General features: G+C 36.7%; 1 protein-coding gene across 2 annotated transcripts in view; it reads right to left on the bottom strand.

The window, feature by feature from the left end:
- The window catches only part of HPS1 (Hermansky-Pudlak syndrome 1 protein), a 481,651-nt gene that overhangs the window by 386,404 nt on the left and 71,094 nt on the right, over window positions 1-24,153 (bottom strand). For both annotated transcript variants that reach the window (XM_090391100.1, XM_090391101.1), the window contains exon 2: window positions 19,925-20,080. In XM_090391100.1, coding sequence (XP_090247226.1) covers window positions 19,925-20,080 — 156 coding nt within the window. The remainder of the gene's footprint in view (window positions 1-19,924; window positions 20,081-24,153) is intronic.

The following is a 24,153-nucleotide window of genomic DNA, read 5'->3' as shown; positions in this document are numbered from 1 at the left end:
AGCTGCCCTGGTGTGTACCACCTTACCTCAGTCCTGAAGATACTTTCAGGTGCAAACTTTGTTTGCTCACACTTGGATAAAGGATTAAACTAAATTTATTATGTATCTGAGCCAAATTTTTGGCTTTAGGCATGCTGACTCTAGAGCTCGTTGCTCAAAGTCTTCCATATAAAGGTTCGCTATTGGGGGGAAAAGGTAAAAATTGTTTTGCCACATGAAATATCCGGAGCAGAGCACGTGGGCAAAGAGGGCTGTGATGTTGTGTGGAAATATGTTGTGTAAGAGTAAGATGGCATCATTGATTGGGACATTGGTGAAAAGGGAATTTATGTCAAAGCTGACTAATAGATCTTGGTTGTTGAGTGTAATGTTTTTAATTTTGTTTATCAATTGTTGTGTATTTTTTATGTAGGAAGGGGAATGACCAATCAATTCCTTGAGTACGGCCGCTAATTTTTTGGCTAAGTGGTAATTCGGGCTGTCGATTCTTTCCACAATTGGACGTAATGGTGTGTCTGTTTTGTGTACTTTTGGCAGGCCATAAATTCTAGGTGCACGGGCATACTGCAGTATTAATTTTTTAATTGTTTCTTCCAGCCACGTGTTAACTAATTTAAGTAGTTGAGTAGTTTTCTTTTTGTTGCGTTGCATGGGGTTGTAATTTACCATTTGTTGGTGTTGTGGTCTGATACCAAATGGATCATTTTTTCTATGTAGGTTGTCCGATTTAAAACAACAGTGGCATTCCCTTTATCTGCTTTAGTGATAATAATGTCACGGTTATTTTTTTAGGGATTTGAGGGCCAGTTATTCTGCTTTGTTCAGGTTGCTGCTTAATTCTTTGGTTGAATTTAGTAAACAGGCAGTTTTCATCCATATTTTGTCAGCTAAATTGGCGGGGAGGGATCTTAAACCTCTCTCGATATGATATATTATATCTAGTTTATTTACTGACCTCTGAGCAATGGCGTAATTTAAACCTTTCTCCAGTAGCGAGAGTTCACCTTGGGTGAGGTTGTAATCCGACTGGTTGATAACCAGACAGTGGTCCGATGGTGGTTGGTTTCTCCTAACTGTGTTTGTGGGTAATTGGCTGCTCCTTTCATTATGGCGTTGTAATTGTCTTGTGCTTTCTTGTAGTTTTAATGCTTGAAACTTTGTTATTAATTGTTCTTTGTTTTTGAGTAATAGGTGCGTGCTTGGCGAAGTCGATCTTGTCTAGAATATCCCAAATTTCCGGATTAACATAACTGGATAGGTCAAATTTTAGTTCTAACACTTTAGCTTGGGTAGATGCCAAGTTCTTTCGTGCCTCGTGGATCTGTTCTCTTAACAACGCTTTTTCTAGCCTGGCATAGATATGGAGTGCTTTAGCTGATGTCAATTTCTTCTTTAGTTTAATGCAGTTGGGTATCAAGTTGCTGTCTCCACAGCATTTTAAAAAGGCTAGTCGATTAACTAACATGGAACTACGTATCTTTAGCTTACCGTAGAGGCTGAACTACTTGAGGGTCACATCTCCATGGATTATGATGACTCTTTCTTTTAAGGTTACATGGTGATCAGCATTCATATTTATGAATTTAGGGACACAAAACACACGTGTTAAAAAGATTATCATCATCATCAAATTCCTGCCATGTACCTTAAAGGGGTGTACAGGATAAGATAGTACTACATGAAAAAAATTACATCATTACTAACTTCCTATTTACAATTTAACTTCAAATCAGTCTGTTACTTGTCAAGACTCAAACATTATCAGATCTTATATTTCTATCTTCTAAGGCACTTTGTACCGTATCCATCCACCTATATCTTGGTCTCCCTCTGGGTCGTTTTTCCTGCCAACCTGGCAGAGAACACTTGCTTTGCTAATCTTTCTTCGCCCATTCTGTTTAAGTAATCATACCACCTGAGATTAGCTCTGCTAACACATTCCTGGATGCTGACAAAGTCAAGTTCTTTCCTAATATCGTCATTTTTAATATGATAGTGCCATTGATGCCATCTGTTCATGCCTATAATCTTTCTCAGGACTCTAATATCTGCGGTCTCTAGTCTTTGCTCAAGTGTTTTACTTCTGACCCAGCTCTCAGATCCATAAGTTAAAACTGGTTTGAACACAGTCTTGTATACAGCTAATTTAGTGTTCTGACTAATTTCTCTCTTATTCCATATGAATTTATTCAATTGACTTCCCACCATACCAGCTGATTCTGTTGTCTATTTCTATATTTAATTTACCATCTTCACTAAAAATCGTGCCTAAGTAGCTGAAATGTTTTACTTGTTCCACAGGTTCTTCATTCACAACACAGTTGACATTTTCAATGATTCTGCCTATTTTCATTGGCTTTGTCTTTTTATTGCTGACCTTCATACCATATCTATTACAACAGTTATTCAATTTAGTCAGAGAATCTTGCAGACTTGTAGCGGATTTATTTAGAATATAACATCATCCGCATAAAGCAAAGAGCTGACATTAACATCTCCAATTTTGATATCATGTTTAATACCACTTTCCTTCATAATGTGATCCATATAGATAATGAATAACAGAGGGGATAATGTACATCCTTGTCTCACACCAGATTTAACATTAAACCATCTTCCTGTACTTCCTTCAATTCTAACTGCTGACTTACAAATCAAATAAAGTATTGCTTGATATAATGCCCCATTGACACCATATAACTGCAGCATATTGAATAGCTTCTCTCTTGGCACCTACCTTGTCATATGCCTTTTCCAAATCAACAAAACTTAAATACAGATATTTGTTATATTCCCATGCTTTCTCGACTATTTGTCGTAAAGTGAAGATCTGATCCTGACAGCCTCTATTTGGCCTGAATCCAGCTTGTTCTTGACCAAGCTATTCTTCCACAATTCTTCTCAACTGTTTCTCAAGTACTCTTGCATAGATCTTGCCAGGAACACTCAGTAGGGAAATACCTCTGTAATTCTCACATTCAGTTTTATTTCCCTTTTTATATATGGGTACTATGAGAGCTCTACTCCAATCATCGGGAATTCGTCCCTCTGTCCAGGCTTTCTGAACTATGCAGTGCAGCCACTGTAAGACTTGTATACCACCATACTTCAGCATTTCTGGTCGAATATCATCTACTCCTGCTGCCTTTCCACATTTCAAGCCTTTGATGGCTTTTTCTACTTTAAATATGGATATGTATTCCTGCCTGCATGCCTGGTCAGTGTTTTTTACTACTGTGCTGTCATCACTGCTTGTTTCATTTAGCAGTTTTTCACAGTAATTACTCCATACCTCAAGGATATCTTTTTCTCCCGTTTTCATGTCACCTTTATCATCTCTAACTCCTTTTACAGCACTCTTTTCTCCATTCCTAAGCTTCTTCAACATCCTCCAGAATATTTTGCCACCTTCTTGATATTTATTTTCTATATTCTTGCCAAAGTCCACCCATGACTTTTGTTTAGCTAGTTTTACACAGTATTTAGCATTCTTGCATTTGTCTCTATATTCTCTAAGAGCACAAGCTGACTTATTTGACAGGAATTATTGATATGCTTTCTTCTTTTCCTTCACTGCCTCTTTAACTTCCTGTGTCCACCAGGGAGTTCTGATTCTTTTTATCCTTGCAGACAACCGCACCACATGCCTCTCTGGCAGAATCAATCAATGTTTTCTTCAGAGTTTGCCACTGAATCTCCAAGGTTTGATTCCTGTTCTCAAACTCTTTCATTTTTTCTTCAATAATCTTTTTGTATTTTAGTCTACAGTTCACATCTGAGATTGCTCAACTTTTATTCACTTTAAAATTTTCTTACATGTTATTCTTTTCAATATGAAATTCAATTTTATTCTTCTCAAGACTAAATAGTGATCACTTCCAATTTCAAATCCTCTGTACACTCTTGTGTCCTGCACCAGGGAGAAAACATCACTATCAACAATAACATAGTCAATGAGGCTTTTCTTATTCCTTGCCTCTTCTCTCCATGTGAATTTGTGCACATTTTTATGTTGGAACATGGTGTTAGTAATAACCAGTCCATGTCCTGATCAGAAATCCAACAGATATTTGCCATTATTATTAGCTTTGCCCTTTTCTCCAAATTTTTCCAAAATATTTTTGTATGTCTCACAATCATTTCCTACTCTGCTATTTAGATCCCTAACAAGGACCAACTTTTCCTTTTTCATTGTGTCAGTTGCTTTTTCTAAAGCCTCAAAAAATTCCTCCACTTCTACCTTAGTAGATCCTTCTGTGGGACCATGGGCACAAATAAGTCTTATTGTCCAGTTCACCATTCTCATATTTGCCCACATTACTCTACTTGTGACTGACTGCCATTCAAGAAGATTAGACTCGTATTTTGTGTTGAATACTATGGCTACTCCTTCTTTTCCTTGATTGTCATTGCCTGAATATTACATTTTGTATTTATTGCTCAGAAAGGCTTCTTACGTTGATAGCACCGATCTTTAACTCTGGTGATGTTGAGTTGGGGTTTGTTTTGAGATTTGTTCCAGTAGCTGACTTTTCGCTGTTCGCCCTGGTTCCCCTGGCGAAAACAACAGGTGCCTTGTTTAATTGGGCGATGCCCCAGCCGGCATAAAATTTTGTCATGTTGTACCATCTTTTTTTTTTTTTTTTTTTTGGTTTAACCAATAAGAATACAATTTGGTCGGCTAAATCCCAAATTGCCAGCCCATCCTCGTTCGTTCAGAATCCAAGTAGATACCCAACAGGGTGCACCATGAGAAGGTGAGGATTGGACATTAGGTCAGAAGCCCTGGTTGGTTCTGCAGATTCCTTTAAAGGCTATGTGGAGGTCTCCTCTCAGTTACAGAGCTTTGACCGTTAAGCACCCCTGAAAAGTTTATTTCACCGATTAATAATAAAATAATAACTTGACGTTTCGACCTCTGTATTGAGGTCATCATCATCAGGATACATGTGTATAAGAACCAAGCTATATGCTGTTGCACTCTATACAGGTAAATTACATCTACATTCTTAACTAATCTTTTTTTCTTAGCCTGCACTCTAGTGATAAAAAAAAAATAAATAACAATAAAATCTTCAATAAACTCTGCTAAAATCCTCATGTACTAGGATTCTTCTGGAATTATACAGTTTATATTGTTATATTATAATTATCTTCTGGATTTGTACAGTACAGGTTGCTATTGAATGTTCAGGAAAGAAAAAAAAAAAAAAAAAAAAACACTTCACCAAGTCATCTTGTATTGAGATTTTTCTTTGTGGTTGCTATGAAGGTTGCAGATGGGTCCTCCACGTTCTTGGAATGGTTAGACTATTTTTATTCAGCATGTTTGAGCATTTCACACGCTTCATTGAATTTCCGTTCGAACCAGGTTTTGGTGCGGTGTAGGGACTTGGTACCTTTCCGATGAAATCTGTGGTAAAATCAAACCGATTTTTCCCAAATTGAGGTATTTTATGTGTCGTTTGTGTTCATCCTTCCTGATTGGGATGGTTTGCCATGTTTCCCCCCCTATGTATGGTATGTTACATGTGCAATGTATTTTATAAACCCCAGGGTTGGCTAGGTGTGGCAGAGGATCCTTGTAAGAACTGAGTAGGTGTCTTAATTTTTTAATCGCACAATGCAACAAAAAGAAAACTACTCACCTACTTAAATTAATTAATACATGGCTGGAAGAAATGATTAAAAAATTAATACTGCAGAACGCCAACATGACCAGAATTTATGGCCTGCCAGAAGTACACAAAACAGACACACCATTACATCCAATTGTGGAAGGAATCAACAGCCCGAATTACCAATTAACCAAAAAATTAGCGGCGACACTCAAGGAATTGGTTGGTCATTCCCCTTTCTACATAAAAAATACACAACAATTCATAAAAAAAATTAAAAACATTACACTCAACGACCAAGATCTATTAGTCAGCTTTGATATAAATTCCCTTTTCACAATCTCCCAATCAATGATACTATCTTACTCTTACAGAACATATTTCCACACACCATCACAGCCCTCTTTGCCCACGTACTCTGCTCTGGATATTTCGTGTGGCAAAACAATTTTTACCTTCAAGAAGAGGGTACAGCAATGGGCTCACCACTTTCCCTTCCCAATAGCAAACTTTTATGTGGAAGACTTTGAGCAACGAGCTCTAGAGTCGGTGTGCCTAAAGGCAAAAATTTGGCTCAGGTAAGTCGACAATATTTTCGCCATTTGGCCCACGGCCACGAAGCACTAGATACATTCCTTAGCCAATTGAACAAACAACAAAAACGCATCCAATTCACCATTGAAATAAAAAAAAAAAAAAAAAAATCTCTTCCGTTCCTAGACACACTTGTCACTTCTTCCTTCAGGCTGTCTCAACTTCTCAGTTTACCGCAAACCTACACACACACAAAACGTCTTATCACCACCGAACACAAAAACCAGAAGTCATAAGCACCCTTAAACACAGAGCTCAAACTATTTGTTCAAATGAACAAGCTCTTAACCATGAATATGAGACCATCAAACATGCCTTTATAAAAAATGGATACAGTATAAAAAACCATTCACAAGATCCTCCACAAAGATACCACTAATAACAAAAAAGATTTCAAGAATGCTATTGCTATACCATATGTTGGAGGCATTTCAGAAAAAATAGACAGAACACTACAAATACAACATCAAAACCACCTTTAAACCCAAGACAAAATTAAGACACCTATTCAGTTCTTCCAAGGATCCTCTGCCACACCTAGCCCACCTAGGGGTTTACAAAATACATTGCACATGTAACATACCATACATAGGGGAAACAGGGAGAACCATCCCAATCAGGAAGGATGAACACAAACGACAGATAAAAGAGCTCCATTTTGGAAAAACTGGCCTTTCTGACCACACACTCCAAACATACCACAGAATTGATTGGAAAGGTACCAAGTCCCTACACGGCACCAAAACCTGGTTCGAGTGGAAATTCAAGGAGCATGTGAAATTCTAAAATATGATCCGAATCTGAATAAAAATGATGGTCTAACCATTCCAAGAATGTGGAGGGCCCATCTGCAACCTTCATAGCAACCACGAAGAAAAATCTCAATACAAGACTTGGTGAAGTGTTTTTTTTTTCCCCTGAACATTCAATAGCCACCTGCGCTGTACAAATCCAGAAGATAGTCGTAATATAACAATATAAACTGTATAATTCCAGAAGAATCCTAGTAGTGAGGACTTTAGCAGAGTTTATTGTAGTTTTTATTGGTTAATTTTATATTTTTATTTTATTTTTTATCACTAGAGGGCAGACAAAGAAAAAAAAAATTGTAGTTAACAACGTAGATGTAATTTATCTGTATAGAGTGCAACAGCATGTAGCTTGGTTCTTATACACATGTATCCTGATGATGATGACCTCAAAACAGGGGTCGAAACGTCAAGTTATTATATTATTATTAATCAGTAAAGTAATCTTTTCCAGACATGTGTTTTGTGTCCCTAAATTCATAAATATGAAAGCATGTAGTTTGGTTCTTATACACATGTATCCTTCTGATGACCTCAATACAGGGGTTGAAACGTCAAGTTATTATTTTATTATTAATCAGTAAAATAATCTTTTCAACACGTGTGTTTTGTGTCCCTAAATTCATAAATATGAATGCTGATCACTGTGTAACCTTAAAAGAAAGAGTTATCATGTGGTAATAATCTATCCATAACCGGATCCATAACTAAATAGCAAATAACTTAAACATGACCACTCTTTAGTAAATATGTGCTGTCCATCAAAGATAATACCACTGCTCTCAACCAAATTCTGGATCCTGGTTCTCACTAGATTCTCCAACGCTTGAACCACAACACTTGACATAACGATTAGCCTATAATTTGAGGCTCAAGTTATGTCATCTCCTTATTAAGTAATACAAACTTCTCTTCCTTCTACTCTATAACTTGACCCAATGAAGATTCATATTAAATAAATATGCCAAGGCAGGTGTCGACTCCCTTGTACATTCCTTCAAAATACATGGTATATATCATCAAGTCCCCCCCCCCCGGCCTTATTATCATCAAGTTTGCTCAATTTCCCCATATACCTCTTGCTCACTCACAGTCAGTCTCCCTTACTCCTCATTCTCTGCTCTCAAACTCTCCATGATGTCACATTCACAAAGATGAATGATTATTATGAAATGCTCATTAAATATCTCCTTTGCAGCAGTTGTCCAATCAATGTCATCCTACCATAATCATTTTCTTTTTTCTGTGGGCTACATATCAAAAGAACTCCCTAGAGGTTTTTTGACTTCATTAGCTAACTGCTCATACTTCTCTTTTGCTACTCTTACCAACTGAGTTGCCCTCCATGCCTCGTGAAACTGATTATTACCATTCATCTTATTTTGCCTCATAGTACCTTCTTTCTTTGTATTGCATGATTAATCTCTTCGTTCATCCATTTCATCCTACTTTTTTATGTTGCTCCATCCCTCCCACCCACAAAAGGCTATTTGCAAACCTAGAGTACATTTTGTACTGTGGTTGGGCTAAGGATTTTTTTTTCCCATTTTTATAAATTTTTATTTTATTTTTTATTTTTTTGCAATTTTTTTTATTTATTTTTGCATAATCCAGAACCCCTGCTCTAGAAACCAAACACATGGAACTTTTTCAAGCCACTTCATGCTTCCAATAAGTGGGGCAGTGTTCTCACACTGGGTGATGAAATTCATCTCCCATCTACAGGCAATCATAAACATCCATGTCCACAGCTGGATTTGAAACCACAGACTGTTGAGTGGAAAGGGGATACGTTAACCACTTGGCCAACCAGTGGTGTTTTAATCTTCTGACCACTGGAATACATTTAGATATTGCTTCTGATAGATAGTTCTTAAACGGAACCCAAGCAGCATTGATCTCCTTTTCATCCAACTCCTCATTTCATGCTGTCTCCTGGGCTTCTCATAATCACCAGCTTTGTAGTTCCACATATACCCTTTTTTCACCTGGCTGGCAACCACCTAGGTAGTCACTTCATGGTCACTCTCACCAACTGGAGAGTGATTTGACACTCATTTATAATGACATCCTCTGATGAGATAATCAAATCCTAAACCCTCAATCCTTGCATGCCTTCTGTTACATACTGTCTGAGGTAGTTATCCCTTTTTCTTTACTTCTGGTGTTGTTGCTATTTCATCATCTCAATCTATGTTGCCTTAACTAAAATCACACATAACGGTCATCCTTTTCATATTTGCTTATACATTTCATGGTCACTACTTTCCACATTACCAAGTACATAGTAACATCTAAGTACTTCATTCTATTCATCTTTATCTCATACCATACTGTCTCAAAACCACTGCCACTATCACCCATGCACAGACATCTTCATGAAAAACATCATACCCATCTATCTATCTCTATTTACTGTCAGGATAGCATACTCACCCAACCATGTCTCATTTATTCCAACAATTTTTGGGTGATATTTCTTATACTTCTAGCATTCATTCAAATACAAAACATAAACAGCTCATTCCTGGATCTATAACAATTTTGAATGCCGCTTATTAGATGCAACTTGTCCATGTCTTCATAGAGCCACTTCTTTTTACACATCTCAGAAACTTCTTCAAATCCAAATGTTCACTTCTTCATTCACTTCTTCTATGAGCATCAACCTTTCTCATGCTATGTTCCCCTGTCCACCCTGAGTCTCCTCGTTTCCCTGTCTTGCACACTTGTTTTCTCATTGTCTACACTAATGCTATCCACTTCCCCATTTATAAGCACCACCACTTCAATCACTCCTGCTCTTTCACATTGTTTCTTACCAACTCAGATTCATTCTCTGCAATCATTACTCTCCCCTCCAGGCAGCAATCTCTCCAAATGACTCACACCACAACCATTCACATGAAATCTATCACCGTTTAATTCATCCTTCAAACTCATTCCACACATCAACAAACTGCACTCCTTTCTCTTCGCACATTTCCACTAATATATCATTCATAATCCTTGCTCTCTGCCTCATCTCATCACTGTCATACGTGGGCAACACACTGACTACCTTTCCTATCACACTATTATCTTTTATCTTTCTCAACAATCTCCTGATATACAGCCTTATTACATTCTCCTTGTTCTTAGTTAGGTCATTTGTTCCTACCACCAACTATTTCACTTGCTTACTCCTCATATCTAATGCCCCAATCAATCTATTCGTTTTACCTCCTGGAAAACACACTTTGTCCATCTAATAATCGAATCCACATGCAACACCACTCGTGAATGGAAAGAGGATAAGATAGTTTCATTACGTAGAGTTGGCTCCAAAACAGAAGCAGCAAGTCACAGACTAATTAATGCCTCAGGAGTGGTGGATAGGAATACGATACCCTATGGTGGGCAGCATGGCTTTGTAAAAGGTAGCTCCCACCTTAATAATAGATTTAAAAATAGTGACAGCAGAATTAGATAAGGGAAATGGCTACACCTTGATATGATACTGCTATTTTGCAAAGACATCTGATGGAATACTTCATGGAAAACTATTACAAAATCTGGAGCAAAAGGGAATGAGTATGAAGCTAGTAGCATGGATGGGGAGGGAGGGAGGGCTGACAGACCAACAGTATGGTGGAGTGGAATACTAGAGAATGAGAGTGACTAGCGAAGTGCCTCAGGATCATGTCTTAGGGTCACTACTCTTTAATCTGTATATTAATGATATATAGAAAGGTTTAAATAGGGGAAGGGGATATTCAGTTGTTTGCTGAAGATGCAAAATTCAGAAGAACAATAATTGATAAAGGTGATGTAGATATCCTGCTGGATGACTAAATACACTGGCACTGTGAGCAAAGCATAATGATTGTTAATTTAATGTTGCAAAATGTATGGTTATGTACTTATGATTGAAAAGGTTACATACTGTGATTCACACTAATGGTAGCAGATGCAGGAAAAACTGAGGAGCCTAGGGACTTGGGATAGTGGTGGACAGAGAGTTGAAGTTCAGAAGGCATATTGCAAAACTGGTAAAATATTCAAAGGATTACTTTCTTTTAAGCTTACACAGTGAACCAAATGCATTTTTGAAAATTATGGAGACAACTACCTTGTTTGAATAAAAACTTTAGTTTAATATAACTATAATCTACAGTCGACGTTTCGACCTTTATGTCAAGGTCATCTTCTGGAGCATACAGCTATACACAGAAAACAAGCTACACTACAATCAAACTGGTTTGTTAAAGACACTGACCAACCGCTACAACAATTGTTGGCCTGACCTCTGGTGGAAAAAAAAAAAAATTATACATCGACGCTAGAGTCCTATTATTAGTGTTATCTGTTGGTTGTAGAAATACATTAGGCACAACAACAAGTATCTATCTATATACATATATTAACAACATGTACATTCCAGCCAGTTGGTATGGAATGGTTTCTAATACTAGCTGAAGATTGGCTAAAGTCCTAACTTATGCTGAATGTATGCCATCCAGATCCTTGGAATTTTCATGCCATCTTTGTTGTTGATATTTGGGTTGTTTATCAGGATTTCGCAGGCTTCCTTAAATTTCCATTCATACGAGATTTTTGTGCAATGTAAAGAGCGGGTGCTTTTCCAGTTGATTTGGTGTAAGATGTTGAGTGCATGGTCGGAGAGGCCTACTTCACCATAATGGTTATATTTAATGTGTTTAATGTGTTCTTTCTTGTGTATAGGGATTGTCCGTCCTGTTTCACCAATGTACGGTAAGTTACAGGTGCAGCGGATGCAATAGACTCCAGGATGTGCTAATGGGAGGAGAGGATCCTTAGAGAAGTTGAATATGGTTTTAAGTTTAGTGGGTGGTTTAAAGGTGGCTTTGAGGTTATAATGTTGTAGGATTCTGTTGATTTTTTCCGATAACCCTTTAATGTATGGGATGGCTATGGTTTTACTTTAATCTAGATTCATTTTTGTTGTTGTTTTATGGAGTATTTTATTAATAGTATTTTTGTTATAGTCATTATTTATGAATGTGTCGCTGATGATTTTTAGTTCTTGTTTCAGGGCTTGCTGGTTAGAGCAAAATATTTCTGCAACCAACAGATAACACTAATAATAGGACGCTAGCATTGATGTATAATTTTTTTTTTTTTGTTTCACCAGAGGTCAGGCCAACAATTGTTGTAGCAGTTGGTCAGTGTCTTTAACAAACCAGTTTGATTGTAGTGTAGCTTGTTTTCTGTGTATAGTTGTATGCTCCAGAAGATGACCTTGACATAAAGGTCGAAACGTCAAATGTAGATTTTAGTTATGTTAAACTAAAGTTTTTATTCAAACATGGTAGATGTCTCCATAATTTTCAAAAATGCATTCGGATCGCCGTGTAAGCTTAAAAGAAAGGATTTAGATCATCCATGGAAACGATACCCACAAGCGCTGCAATCGTTATGGTATGTTAAAGATTCATATTTCCCTCTTGATCAATCGGCTGCCCTTTTTAAAGAGATACAGAGACAATAACCTTATTCCTATCTGCATCAGGCTAAAAAAGAAATTTACATCCGCTAAAGCACTCCGTATTTATGACCGCAGAGAAAAAGCAATGCTTACAGAACAGATTCAAACAGCCCGCCAAAACCTAGCTACAACACAAAATCTGGTTTCAAAATTACACTCCGAACTATCAAACTATATTAATCCAGACATTCTACAAGTACTTGAAAGAATTACTGACAATTCGGCCAAATATACCCTGGAAAATAATAAAGAAAAACTCAAGACCAAATTCCACAAACGGCAAAATATGGCAGCCAATCACAGGAATCCATCCAATCAGAAGACTTCCTCCCCGATAAACATCAACAATGAACAACAAACAAGGGAGACAAGGAGCACCTAACCACCGGCAAGCAAGAACCATGTGATCAACCTATCAAGCCACACCTTGAACAACGGCGAACTTACACTACTGAATAAAGGACTTAACTATGCAATAGCACCCAAAAAGGTAAACAAATTAGATTTTATTTACCACATTGAAAGAGGCATCAGGTCCCTGTCCAAACAATTTAGCAGATAAAATACGACTAGAAACTAGTAATGTCCTGAACACTAAGAAAACCATACAGAACAATCTCACAAAAACGGAATTAGCAGCAATTAAGTCATTAAAAGCCAAACAAAACATAATAATAACGAAAGCGGATAAAGGCAATGCCACTGTTGTCCTTGACAGGTCAACATACGTACTTCAAATGAATCAACGAGTAGCCGATAACAACACAGATAAAATGGTAAATTATGCCTCCTAAAATTCAACTCCCTATCCGCCAACACTCCCAAATCCCTGGCCTCATCAATCTCCTGGAGTATGGTTCCACCAATGTGATATACTGCTGCTAATCTTTTCACCCCAAAGTGCATAACCTTACACTTCACCATATTAAACTGACATCCATTTTCCTTAGTCCAGTCCTGCAAACTATCCAAATCATCTTGCAAAATTTTGACATCCTGTGCACTCACTATTGCTCTACCCAACTTTGCATCATCGGCAAACAAGTGAACACTTCCTCTCAGATCCTTTCCTATATCGTTAATGAACAAATTGAAAAGTAGTGGTCCAAGAACAGAACCCTGCGGCACACCACTACTCACAAGACGTCTTTTGGACTCTACTCCTGAATAAACGACTCTCTGATATCTCTCCATCAGCCGCCCTCCTATCCATCTCACCCACCCTTTATCCATTCGCATATGCTGTAGTTTATTGATTAGAGTTCCATGTGGTATCCTGTCAAAGGCCTTAGCAAGGTCCAGTAGAATCACTGTAAACGCATTACCCTTATCCAGTTCGGCCGTCACTGTTATAAAACATGAGCAAGTTACTGAGGCATGATCTATCCTTCACAAGACCATGTTGTCCCTCATACAGTATCCCATTTTCATCTATCCAATCCTGTATTCTTCTCTTGAATAATTTCTCAAAGACCTTGACAACGATTCCTGATATGCTAATCAGTCAGTAATTTACAACAGCAGTCTTGAACCTCCTTTATGCAGTGGAATGATTTTTCCCTCTTTCCACTCCGTCAGGACTAACCCAGACCCGAAATCCAAATTAAACAAAATGGTCAAGGGTACTGACAATTCTTGAGCTGCTTCACGTACGACACGAGCTGGTATACCATCCAATCCCACAGATGTATTGACATTGAGGTTTTGTACTAGACTACTAACCTCCACTTCATTCACCACAATTCCCATATAATCTATTGGTTCATTCATTTCTGCGATGTCACCACCTGGATGATATAATTCTTGCAAAGTGCTCGTTCAGTAATTCAACTATATCAACTGATTCGGTTACCTCCATACCATTGGCATTCTTTTAAATCATTCTGCCATATACATTTTTTCTTTTACTTGTAACATATCGAAAAAACTGCTTGGGATTCTCTTTAGCCTGCATGGCTAATGTTCTTTCATAATCCGTTTTTGCTTTACTTACCACACTTGTTACCCTTCTGGCCTGCGCTTTATACCTGTTCATGAGCCTGTCGGTCACCTTTCTCCTTAAATTCCCTCCACAATTGTTTCTTTTTTTTGAAGCTCAAGCTTAATGGTGTTATTCATCCATTTAACCCCTACTTGATTTATTACTCGAACTCTAGGTATACAGTCAGCCACTGCCTCATGCAAACACTTACTAACCACTTCTCATGCACTATCAACATCTAGCCCTTGCAGTTTTACATGCCATAGCACTGAACCAATCAAACTGCTAAGCTTGTCATACTTACCAGCCCGATAATTCCACTTGTACCCTGTCTTAATTGTAAATTCCACACCTTTAGCCACCTCCAAAGTCAAGATCCTATGATCACTCTCACCAATTGGTGGCAACGTGGTCATATTCGTTACAGCCAAATTCTCAGATGCAATTACAATTACTAGGTCAAGCGCTCTCTGATCCCTAGTATTTTCCATTACATGCTGTCGCAGATAGTTATCACTTAATAACCGCATAAAATCCAATTCCTTCCACCCATGTGTCCTCTCCACCTAAGTGCATGGTCTTTAACACCTTACACCAAATCAACTGGAAAAGCACCTGCTCCTTACACCGCACAAAAACATGGTTCGAAAGAAAATTTAAAGAATCCTGCGAAATCCTGATAAACCACCCAAATATCAACAATAAAGATGGTATGAAAATTCCAAGGATCTGGATGGCACACATTCAGCCAACCTAATATGAAAGATTCAACATAAGTCAGGACTCTAGCCAATCCGCTAGTATTAGAAACCATTCCACTCCAACTGGCTGGAATGATGTTAATATATGTATATAGTAGACAACACAAATAATAGGACTCTAGCGTTGATGTATAATTTTTTTTTTTTTTTTTCTTTTTTTTTTTCACCAGAGGTCAGGCCAACAATTGTGGTAGCGGTTAGTCAGCGTCTTTAACGAACCAGTATGATTGTAGTATAGCTTGTTTCTTGTGTATATTTGTACGCTCCAGAAGATGACCTTGACATAAAGGTCGAAACGTTGAATTGTAAAATTTTAGTAATATTAAACTAAAGTTTTTATTCAAACACGGTAGTTGTCTCCATAATTTCCAAAAATGCACTAGATGTTTAAAACATTGCTTGTTGGAAAATTTGAAACTAAAAATTAAATTATAACAAAGAAAGGACCAAAGAACTATACCCATTTCAAATTATCATCTCATATAAACCTCCATGAACTATGCTATAAAATTATATATAACTAGTTGACTTGGCTGCGAGATATATTTTTGAAGACTTTTAAATGACAAGAAACAGAGATAAAAATAGAAACACTATATTTTATTTTAAATAAACCATATTAGTTTCATCTTCTTAGAAGACTTCATTGGGTGCATTACATGAGAGAAATACAAACAAACATTGTGAGAGAATATCTAAACATTAAAACGCTAATGTTCTCTCCAGCAGAACATCAAGCATTAAAAAACAAAGATATAATAATAATTCTACCTGCAGATAAAGGTAACTCGACTGTCATCCTTGGTTTGTCATCCTGTGGCAATGTTTGGTTTTATTATTATAAACAGTAAAATAATAATAAAACCAAACATCGCCCCCAACTTACAAAAAGCCCCATTATCCCTGAAAAGGAACCCGAACATTATCAATAAAGCTGACAAATGGGATACAGTAGTGATCATAAACCTAACCGATTACCACAACAAAATAACAGCTATCTGAACCGACCAACACACCTACCAAAACAAAAAATCCAAATTGACTCCCCCCCCCAACCTCATTAAACAAATCAACAGTACCCCACACACCCTAAGAAATGAAGACAAAATAGACAAAACCACAATGAAAAACAACCCCCTGCACCACACGCACCCCTTGTATGTTCGGACAAATAAAAACCCACAAAGACGGATACCCAATGAGGCCAATAGTCTCCTACAAAAACACCATTACAGCACCTTTATCAAAATTCGTAGCGAAACTTCCCAAACCATTAATTACAGCATCTAACTTCATGATAAAAAACTCGGACGACCTTTTCAAAAAAATAAAAAACCTAACCCTATCCCAGGAAGACATCCTCACTTCATTGGATGCGGCCTCTTTATACACCAACGTGGACGTCCCCAGAACTTTAGACATCGTACACACACTACTCACAGAAGACCACAGCCTACATACTAATACTAAATTAACGCCCAGACATTATTAACCTAATAAAACTAATAATCTCGGCAAACTTCTTCAAGTTCAACAACAACATGTACATTCAAAATCTTCAGACTCCCCATGGGCCAAAACATCAGCGGACAACTAGCAGAATTATTCCTAGCACACATAGAATAACTCCTACTCCACCCTTCCCCCCACCCCCGGCATCACCTTTTTTTGTGGCAGATACGTGGACAATATTCTGTGCATCGGAAATCCTACACACATCACCACCTTAAAAGCATCCCTAAACAGTTACAGCAACAGACTAAAATTCACCATAGAAACCGAACAGAACAAATCCATCAATTTCTTGATGGATTTGTTCTGTTCTGAAGAGAAAGGCATATGGCTATAACTTCCAGATCTTCTAAATAGATATTCGTAAGTACAGGTGACAATGGATTATCCATTGCAAGGCCATCATTTTGTTTATAGATGGTGTCATGAAACTTAAAGTATCCTGAGTGGATGTAATGAGTAAGTAAGGCCATGATCTTTTTAGGTAATTTATCTTTGAGTAGTACAAGAACTTCGTCCGTAGGAACATTGCTAAATAAGGAGACTATATCAAAACTAGCCATGATTTCATCTTCCTTATTAATAATATATTTTATACATGAAACAAAATCTGCAGAGTTTTTAATGAAAGACGATGATTTCCCGGAAAAACATTCAAGAGATTTAGCCAGATATTTTGAAAGGTTATATGGTGGAGAATCAATTCCTCTACAATAGGTCGAAGTAGGGTATTTTTTTTATGAATTTTAGGAAATCCATATAATCGTGGAATAAGCAAATGGGGAGAACGAAGAGAAAGGCATATGTTTCTAGTTCTCAGTAGGTTGTTGGTTCGTTTATGGAGTTCACAGGTGGGATCTCTCTCGAGGATCGAGTAAGTGTCGCTCCGTAACAATTCCATCATCTTGTTATGATATTCATCAATGTTAAGAACAACTGTGGCGTTGCCTTTATCTGTCGTTCTGATGAAGAGATATTGTCCATTGCCACAATGAATTAGAAAAAAAGATAATAGAATCAAAAGAAATCATTCTCAATCCCCTACATCTCAACAACAACCTGAGTTACAACCTTTCAGACTGTCATTGTGCTATGATCAAATACTGGCATTTATGAGATGCTATATGCATACATACACCAAACAATGAAGCCAACAAGAGAACAGTTTTGAATATACAGACTTCAACGTTTCGACGTTGAATATATATACACTAACCTTCCATGATGTTTATAATTATTTCCTCTATGTTTTACTAGTAATTTATTTTTTAACTATTAAACGTTTTTCATTTTTCTCAGTTTCTAGTCATTCAATATTTAAAAAAAAAATATATATATATATATATGTTAAAGATACCAAGTAATTTTAAACCTGGTTTTACTCCATTTCCCAAGTAAGCAAACAGACTAAAAGTCAAGTTTGCGCCTGCAATTGATGCAAGTCTAACTGATCCCACAGGTAGTGCAGGACCAGGGCAACTCGTGGCAACTACCTGTGGGATCAGTTAGACTTGCATCAATTGCAGGCGCAAACTTGACTTTTAGTCTGTTTGCTTACTTGGGAAATGGAGTAAAACCAGGTTTAAAATTACTTGGTATCTTTAACAAAGAGCCTGTGTAGCTCAGTGGATGTGGCGTTTGCACACCACCGCGCTAGGCCGCACGAAGGAAGTCTTGGTTTCGAGTCTAGTCGGCGACTAGAGGAAATTTTTCTAAGCCTTTTTTCGACCGGTTCCCGAGTTAGTCGATCTCTGGCATGGGCAAGCAGGTTTTTCCTCCCGGAAACTCGGGTTTTTCGTCCTGTAAACTCAAGAAAATCGACCGTAGAACCCACATTATTTCAGACATTAAATATATTGTGTTAGGGTTAGAGACCACGAGATGGCGGCACATTTGAGCCGTCTCTCTTCACTGCGTACCGCTTAATTAGTGATAGCCTTGGGCCATCTGTCTCTGATTGGGTACCAGTGGAGATTGAACTGCCCACTCAGTCTCCAAAAGTTAGATAGGGCTAAATGGCCTCGCCTACTCCTGTATATACGGGAACATAAAAGGCGTTAGCTGATTTTTTTTTTTTTTTTTTTGGTATCTTTAACATATATTTATACCCAAGGTAAAAATACTTTCTACATATATATATATATATATATATATATATATATATATATATACACACACACACAGGAAAACCTCACTTAATGCAAATTTGATATGCGTGATTTAGTGTCTATTTCCCGTTTTAAGCAAGTGATTAATCAATTAACACGATTATTTTATAATATGCAAAATTTTATGTTACACAAAATTTCTTGTTGCCAATCTGGCACTTGTCAATGTCGCAGCCAGTGGCTGCAGGCCCTGCCAGCGACACTCAGCAGTTAACTAAAAGCTATCATCACAAGTGCAAAGTCTGTTTTCTTTTTCAATCACTTTTCCTTCATTTTACTTTAATTTAGATACTTATAAGACTTTATTATATTCAACTCTGATATGGAAAAGAGAAAGACTGACAAGGAAAGTGGCAGAGAGAGGAGAAAAGTAATTATGTTAGAGGAAAAGCTGAAAAACTTGCTCGATTCCATTCAGAACAGTTAAGCAAGAATGATCTCCTTCAACCAGAAGAACAGATGCATATGAAAAAGATGAAGATAAGAAGTGCGAACAAGAAGAGAATTTATTGAAAATCAATGTGATATTTAATCACACCGAGCATGCTAAGGAAATTTTGTTTGATGCTGATCCTGATATGGAACAAAGCTTCAAAGTCTGCCGAAATCTTGATAAAGCGATCGTCAGCTATCGCAAATTGCATGACAAGATGAAAAAGTTGAGCACGATTCAAACATCTTATTTTTTTTTGTAAAAAAGTAGCTGAATCAAATGTTTAGACATTGAAAAAAATTTAAGCAATTGATTTTTATTAACTTTGATATTATCCTCTAATATAGCTTCTAATTTTTTTTTTCAAATTTATACGTCAACTGATGGATGAATTATAATTATTCCTATTGTTTATTGTATCTGCTTAATGCAATTTCATTTAGTGCGCATTAATTGATGGTTTAATTAATCACAATAAGTGAGGTTTTCCTGTATATATATATATATATGAAATTATGTGAAAATGATTTAATTCTTACCTCATTAAATACAAGTATCATACCATCTTCACATTCCACAGAATTATACTGATTATAAAACTGTGACTGCATCACTTTATAGGAAGCAATAAGTGGTGAGAAAAGCTGAACTACAACATTCTTATTAAGTAATTCTGGTCTGAAAACTGTTGCAGGCTGAAAAAAAAAAAAAATAAATAAATAAATAAAAAATAATAATAAATTTTCAGTTATGAAATATTTTATCATCATTACTCTTAAAAAAAAGTTCACTGACAAATTAAAAGAATTATAAAACTGGATTGGATCCAGAAAGTAAGCTAATTTTTTTAATATCAATTTCACACAAAAAGTCGTGAAATCTATAACACAAGAGTGCTGGAGGGAGGGGATCTGTTAACATGTTTTTTTGAAAATCTGAAGGGGGTGTATTCATTGAGTAGATGGAATAAAGGAGGAAGGTGAGAATTTGATTCAATAAGTTTCGAGATGAGCTGTGTATGGATGCTGACAAGTAGCTGCTCATTTACATTAGAAGTGGAGGAATGGCAATAGCTGGTTAGGTAGAGCAGCACACATGAGAGTACCTGTAAAAAAAAAAGGAAATGGAGCATCCATAGCAAGTGTGTCTGTGAGAGTGGAGCCATCTATTAGGCAGAATGCTCTCTTCTGTATATAATCAAGAAAATTTTGGAGAAAGTTGGATGCACCGTGCCCAAATGCAAGAACAATATCCTAAAATTTTTATAAAGTGTTAGGAGTTGAGCAGGAGAAAGCAGTGATAGGGCAAAATACAAGTTTTTTTGGAGGGCTGTGTTTTGATCACATTCGAATTCACTAGATTATCTTCATCCCACTTGAGAATGGTGAGAATATGTTTAAGATATTGGTTATCAAAGATCTTGAAGCATGAATCGTCAGCAAAACCGTGAATATAATTTGAAGTCAGAAAGAGAGAAAGTCACTGATGTATATAAGGAAGAATGTAGGCAAGAGTATATGGCTCTGAGGATACTCCAGTATTGATGGGACAATCTGATAAGGGGTTGTTCATGATACAATGAACAACCCAAGAGGAAGTTGACAATTCAATCACAAACAACTGGAGAGAGACCATAAGATGGTAGTTGATACTAATGCTTTGGTATCAGACATAGTCAAATGCCTTGGAAATGTTGAGAACAACCATGTATTTCTCTAAACTTTTCCATGGCCTCCATCCAAAAGTGAATAACACTAGCATAAAAGTCTATTGTAGACAATAGCAGACTGGGTCTAAAGATATTGGTTGTCAGGAGACAAAGGGACCCACCACAACTTAAAGGATATCATTTAATTTTTATAAGAAATAAATAAAATTTTCAAAAAATACATAAGTGGAAAAAAGGTACAATTAAAAATTTTTGCAAAATAAATGTATATTTTTTAGTAATTACAGTGTACATATTACTGGCAGTATACAGCAGATACTAAATGTAAATACAGATTGTTATAATTGAATTTTTTTAATTTTTTTTTTTTAAATTTTAAATAAATGGTGGATATTTTAAAATAGTTTGCTTGTACTGAATATTTTACACATTAACAGGTAGTTCAAAAGCATATTTCATGCAGTCCACTATATTAAGAGCAATTCTTTGAATTCACTAGATGATTGTGCGAATCTGTCAATAATTGCTTCTACATCCATTTCATCTAACAATTCCTTTTCAACAGATAGCAACATGTGTGATTCCAAGTTCTCCTCCTCAGAGAGTGAATTTCCTAGCCTTGTCTTTATGATCTTTAGCTTTGAAAATGTCCATTCACATTGGACCTGAGTAACTGATAGTGTGCAGATGACTTGATAAAGTTCATAAAGGTTATCAAATGCCTTGTCACGAAGTCTGTTGGATGCCAGAATTTTTAGTACACACGACGGGCAAGTGCTACAAATTTTACACTTGTTGCAACTGGAATCCATATTCTCACCATCATTAATCAATAGCTTTAATACATCAAAGTTCGAAGAAAAAAGAACACAATTCCAATATTACTTAATCTTTGCTGATTTGTGGAGACAGCTTAATAATTCCTTCCAATGCTTCATCTTTAAGGCCCATGTCAGTAATAGTTTTAAACTTTGCTGGGTCCAAGCAGGATAAATCTTTATATAACTTTTTTTTTGTACAAAGCACGAATCTAATAACTGGACAATGCAGTCCATTATTAGGTTAAACACATTTACTCGAAAATAAGCTAGAGAATCTGAGGAATTTCCTTCATCATTTATAAACTCATTTGCCATTCTTTTCTTCTTCCTCTTAACTGGCAATGCTGTTTCCAAAGAGTCAATTTCCAATGTTTGATTTTCATCCATATTCAACTGTGAAATCTTGTCATTACATTTATTTACAAATTGCAATGCCTTGCTGTGAACGTTATCAAATGTTCTTGTTTATTCCTTCAACTTTGATGTAGCTGAATCTATTAAACTCCATGCAGTAAACATATCTAAACCACTTGTCTGTAAATAGCTTGATAACAGGGCTGTAGTTTAAAATATATACAAGTAAATAAATGTTGTCAATACTGTTTCAAACTTTAGAAGACTTTGAAGTAAAACATTTGCTTCTTGTTTTGTTTTTGCATCAAACTTGTCTGAATCTAGTATCATTGATAAGCATGTCAATAGATTTACAAAAGTACTGACAGTGGCATCATCAAAATGCCCAAATATAGTTGTTGCTGCATTGGGTTTTCTTTACCATATTGTCTCACCAATTAGCTTTAATCATTTCATTTTTTCATCCTAGATGCTTTCCAACAACTTCTATCCATACAGCCATTCTTGTGTATATGATATTTCACAAAAGTTGGTTGCTAAATTCTGGAGCAAACTGAAAAAAGAAACTGCAGTCATGCAACATTTTGTTGTTTCCATTATCACCAAATTCAAGACTGCATAGCACCATATATGAACATGTTGATAAGTCACATCAGTAATTTTACTTTGTAAACCATTATACTGGCAATAGAAGCTTGTAGCTCCATCTGTACTATCAGATAAAAATTTTTTGGGATCAATTTTAAGATGCTGTAATGTTTCAGTCAATAGATCAAAAAGTCCCTGTCTTGTACCATCATTACTTGGCATGACTGAAAGTAGTGGCTCACACATAACACCTTTAAGCACATACCAAATAATAATGCTAAACTGATTGATGGATAAATTCTCTTGTGCTGAATCAACTTGAATAGAATAATATTTTGCTTGAGAAACTTCATGACTAATTCTTTCTTTTATCATATTCTCCATAATTTGGATTAACATGTTAATAGTTGTTTTACTCAGGTATGTAACAAGTCCACCACAGCCTTTACTTTGAGTCTTTCCTTGTTGTTCTAATCGTTTGATTCTTTGTGTAGACTTGTTTTGTGCTGCAGAAACGTGAGCTGCCATAACGGGGTCATATTTTGCCATAAACTGCACTGTAGTTAAAAAAAATTGACACGATTCAGAACCTCATTATCCAGAGTGTAGGCTGATTCATTTCTGTGACCTTGAAAAGGAATTGCTTGCTTGCCAAACATCTTTATGTCTATAATTACTATTATTACGGGCAACTCCAGGGAGTCATTAGACTCATCGAGGGAGGCCCCAATCATATTCATCACAACTATTCGACATTCATACAGTATCTATCATACCTCGCCTTAAACTCATTCACTGTCACAGCATCCACCACAGACTCAGGGAGCACATTCCACTCATTCACTACTCTAAAAGTAAAGAACCCAGCTCTAACACCTTTACTAACCACACTTTTGCACAGTTTCCATGGATGTCCCCTAGTCGTCCCACAACCAGCCCTGTTCTCAAAAATATCTTCTGAATTAATTTTATAGAAACCCTTCAGTAATTTGAATGTCTCAATCATATCTCCCCTCCTCTGCCTATCAACCAATTTTTGCAACCCACAAATCCTCAACCTGTTCTCATACGGTTCATTCCACAGACCTGCTATCATCTTGGTCACTCGCCTCTGGATCCTCTCCACCTCCTCCCCATCAAGAAGAAACCTAGGTGACCAAATCTGAGCACAGTAGTCGAGATGGGGTCTTATCAAGGCTCGATACAGAGGAACAATAACCTGCTTGTCTCTGCTTGTCAACGTATTCTTCAGCAACCAAATGATTTGATGATTTGGCCACTTTTGCAACGTGTCCCCTAAATTTCAATTCCTTATCCACCAACACTCCTAAATCTC

Source organism: Typopeltis vanoorti, chromosome 4 (assembly GCF_054136105.1).
Source record: "Typopeltis vanoorti isolate ZY-2024b chromosome 4, IOZ_Tvanoo_1.0, whole genome shotgun sequence".
NCBI classification, from domain to species: Eukaryota; Metazoa; Arthropoda; class Arachnida; order Uropygi; family Thelyphonidae; genus Typopeltis; species Typopeltis vanoorti.
This window is presented reverse-complemented; position numbering and strand designations above follow the sequence as displayed.